This window comes from Monoraphidium neglectum (assembly GCF_000611645.1).
Source record: "Monoraphidium neglectum strain SAG 48.87 unplaced genomic scaffold scaffold01312, whole genome shotgun sequence".
Lineage (NCBI taxonomy): Eukaryota > Viridiplantae > Chlorophyta > Chlorophyceae > Sphaeropleales > Selenastraceae > Monoraphidium > Monoraphidium neglectum.
In genome coordinates, this window is record NW_014012316.1 from 13,234 (window position 1) to 16,176 (window position 2,943).

At 63.1% G+C, this 2,943-nt stretch overlaps 1 protein-coding gene across 1 annotated transcript in view; it reads left to right on the top strand.

The window, feature by feature from the left end:
* The window catches only part of MNEG_7434 (glutathione S-transferase), a gene marked incomplete at both ends in the record, with an annotated part of 3,387 nt that extends 849 nt beyond the window's left edge, over positions 1-2,538 (top strand). Inside the window, 7 exons of the mRNA XM_014044095.1 lie at positions 10-134; positions 601-725; positions 887-952; positions 1,062-1,197; positions 1,675-1,800; positions 2,087-2,109; positions 2,433-2,538. Coding sequence (XP_013899549.1) covers positions 10-134; positions 601-725; positions 887-952; positions 1,062-1,197; positions 1,675-1,800; positions 2,087-2,109; positions 2,433-2,538 — 707 coding nt within the window. The remainder of the gene's footprint in view (positions 1-9; positions 135-600; positions 726-886; positions 953-1,061; positions 1,198-1,674; positions 1,801-2,086; positions 2,110-2,432) is intronic.
* Positions 2,539-2,943: the final 405 nt, after the last annotated feature.

Consider the following 2,943-nt stretch of genomic DNA (forward strand, 5'->3'; position numbering starts at 1 on the left):
CGGCGGCAGGCCAGTCGGCAGCTGTCGCTGCGGCGGGCGCGGCGGTCCTGCAGTCGGCCTGGTGGGCAGTGGGGCTGGCGGCGGTGGTGGGGGCTCTGATTGGCGGCCTGCTGTCTTACTTTGGCGTTCCCCAGGTGGGTAGGGGTGGCTGCTTTGGGGGAAGCAATGCTATAGCAAGCATCCTCACGTGTGCTGGCTGCACATTTGCTGAGTCTGTAGCTTTGTGTGTTTGTGTATTTATGTAGTTGCGTGTTTGTGTGTTTGCATGTTTGAATGTGTGTGTGTGTGGGGGGGGGGGTGGATGGGTGGGTTGGTGGGTTGTGTGTGTATTACTCCGAGCATCAATTAATTCTGATTTTGAGATAGATGTTGTCAAGCGCAGGGATCAGTGGGGTGTGTGTTCTGCTTGCGGTGATCAGTAGACCCACTGCAAAGGAGTAGCCCGGCTCAAGCAGGAGCCACGAGGTCATGCATCAACCCATTGGGCGCTGGGCGTGTTGAGGGTGTCTGAGCGGGTTTATCAAAAGCGCCATGTAGGGCAGGCGTGCGCACGGTGCGCACGGGCGCACCGCCCGGGGATCCTGCCTCCCCCGCACCTAGGCCGCGGCCAGGCGGCTCCGATTTCGATTGTACGCACCTGACATGTCTAGCTTGACGCTCGCCCAGCAGCAGCAGCAGCAGCAGCAGCAGCAGCAGCAGCAGCAGCAGGAGCAGCAGATGATGGAGTCCTGACCGGCGGCCGCTCGTCCCCTCCGCAACTCCCCACCCTCCAGCGCGATCCGCATTCCGTTGTTCACAAAACACTCACAGCCCCCGCACGCCCAATCAACCCTGCCTTGAACCCTGCTCCTTCTCATCTGCAGGTGGTGGGCAACTTTTTGTCCAGCCTGCTGGGCAAGCCAGACCTGAAGCTCTACACCAACCCAGCATCGCGCGGCACCATCGTTAACTGGTGGGTGCAAAAGTGGTCCAGGGTTCGAGGGTTCAAGGTTGATGCGACTCAACATGCTCACAACCATAAACACCCATGCGCGCCCAAAATCGAAACCTCCCGTCGGCAGGTACCTCCAGGAGCTGGGCGTGGAGGCGCAGCAGCTCGACCTGGACTTCAAGGCGAAGGAGCACAAGGACCCGGAGTTCCTGAAGGTCAACCCCTTTGGGAAGCTGCCCGCCCTGTCAGACGGCGGCTTCAACCTGGTGCGGCTGCTGGGGGCCGCGGGATGACATGGGGTCGCAGCGTGTGTAGGTTGAAATTTGCTGCGTCCTCTTGACTTTTTCTTGGAAGGGCTCGGCCGTGCGCCCCCTCTAAGGGCGAGTGGTTGTCGTTGCTTGCTGTGGCGTTGGTGATGGATTGGGAATGGTGGTTGATGGCTCGGCCCTGGGGGTGTGTGGGGGCAAGGGCCGGCGAGTGGGGCCTGGCGATGGCAGCAAATGGACCTTATGCGTGCAGCGCGCGTGCAATTCTACGCCAATTTAGTTGACCCACGGCGCCAAATTTTGAGGGCCGGACCTCCGCCTGCATCCAGCCAATGACGCCCAGTGGCGTGATCACGAGAAGCATTCCACCCCTGCCCAGCCCCACACCCGACCACCTCCCCAGCACGCGCCAGCCGCTTGCTGTCGTTGCTATAACAACTTGCACCCTGCATATTGCCCCCCCATCCTGGGCCGCAGTTTGAGAGCGGCGCCCTGCTGCTGTACCTGGCTGATAAGTACCCCCTCAAGAGCGGCATCTGGACGCCGCAGCAGCGCGCGGCCGCCGCCCAGTGGACGCTCTTCGCCAACAGCACCCTCGCCAACGTAAGCGCGCGCCGCTAGTTGTGCGGGAGCTCCAGGGCGGGGGGGCCGGGGGCACGGCGCTGCATCAGCAGTGATGGTTGATGGCGACAACAGCAATGCCCGCACGCGCGCCGGGGATGGGCTCGGCGCGCGATAGGTTTGTATTGGTAGCTCGGCCGCCTGATGTGCGCAGCCCCGTCAGCCCGGCTGACCTGCACGGTCTGACAGTGCGGGTGCCACAGCCCACCACGGCAGCATGGTGCGCTGTCAACCACCCCCCCCCCCTACCCCACCCCTCCGCCTGCAGTCCGCGTTTGTGGAGCAGTTCAGGTGGGCAGGAAATAATGTGCGGCGCGCGTCGCTGCCCGGGCAAGCGCGCCGCTGCCTGCCCCGCCAAGGGGGAAGCACGCTCCCGTGCCTCACCCATGGCTCTCTCGGCTGGCCCACCGGCTTCCGCAGCTAGACCCTGTGGCCGGGTGCCCAAGAAACGCAAGCCGCCACTCAACGGCCCGTCTGCTCAATCGAAACAGCGCCTGGATTCCTGTGATGGACACCGTCATCTGTCCCTGCAGACTGGGCGCAAGTACCCCCCTTTCAAAACCCCTTTGCCACACCGTGCCCACTGTGTAATGGCTTCGCACCTCTTTTCACAGGGAGAAGTCCTTCCCGGACGTTTTCGGCAGCCTGGACAAGGTCCTGGCCGAGAGGGAGTACCTGGAGGGCGGGAAGTTCTCGGTCAGCGACGTGGCTGTCGGGTGAGCGGTTAGGCAGGCTCTCCACACAAGGAAGCTGCCCTTTGAACGGGCGGGGATGGGGCAACTATCAGGGGACCAGGGGATGAGCCCTGCGTGCGCACGCGCGGTGGGGTGCCTGATCTTGACCCCGGCAGATGCCTGGGCCGGCCACGTCGGCGATGCCCCTGGACTGCTGCACCTGGAAGACGAGGTTCTGCCGCATGCAGCGTGGCGGCGTTGTTGGCCCTCTGCTCCAAAAATGCTGGGCATGCAGCATTACAGCATGAATCACGTGATTCAGTAAGGTCATGAGCTTGTGACTATCCAATAATCTTTGCATCCCTGTGCCGCCCCACCCCTTGCAGCATCCACCTGCCAGCCGCCGCCAGCAAACCCCTGCCCCTCGCCCCCACTGCCGCCCCCTCTGCCC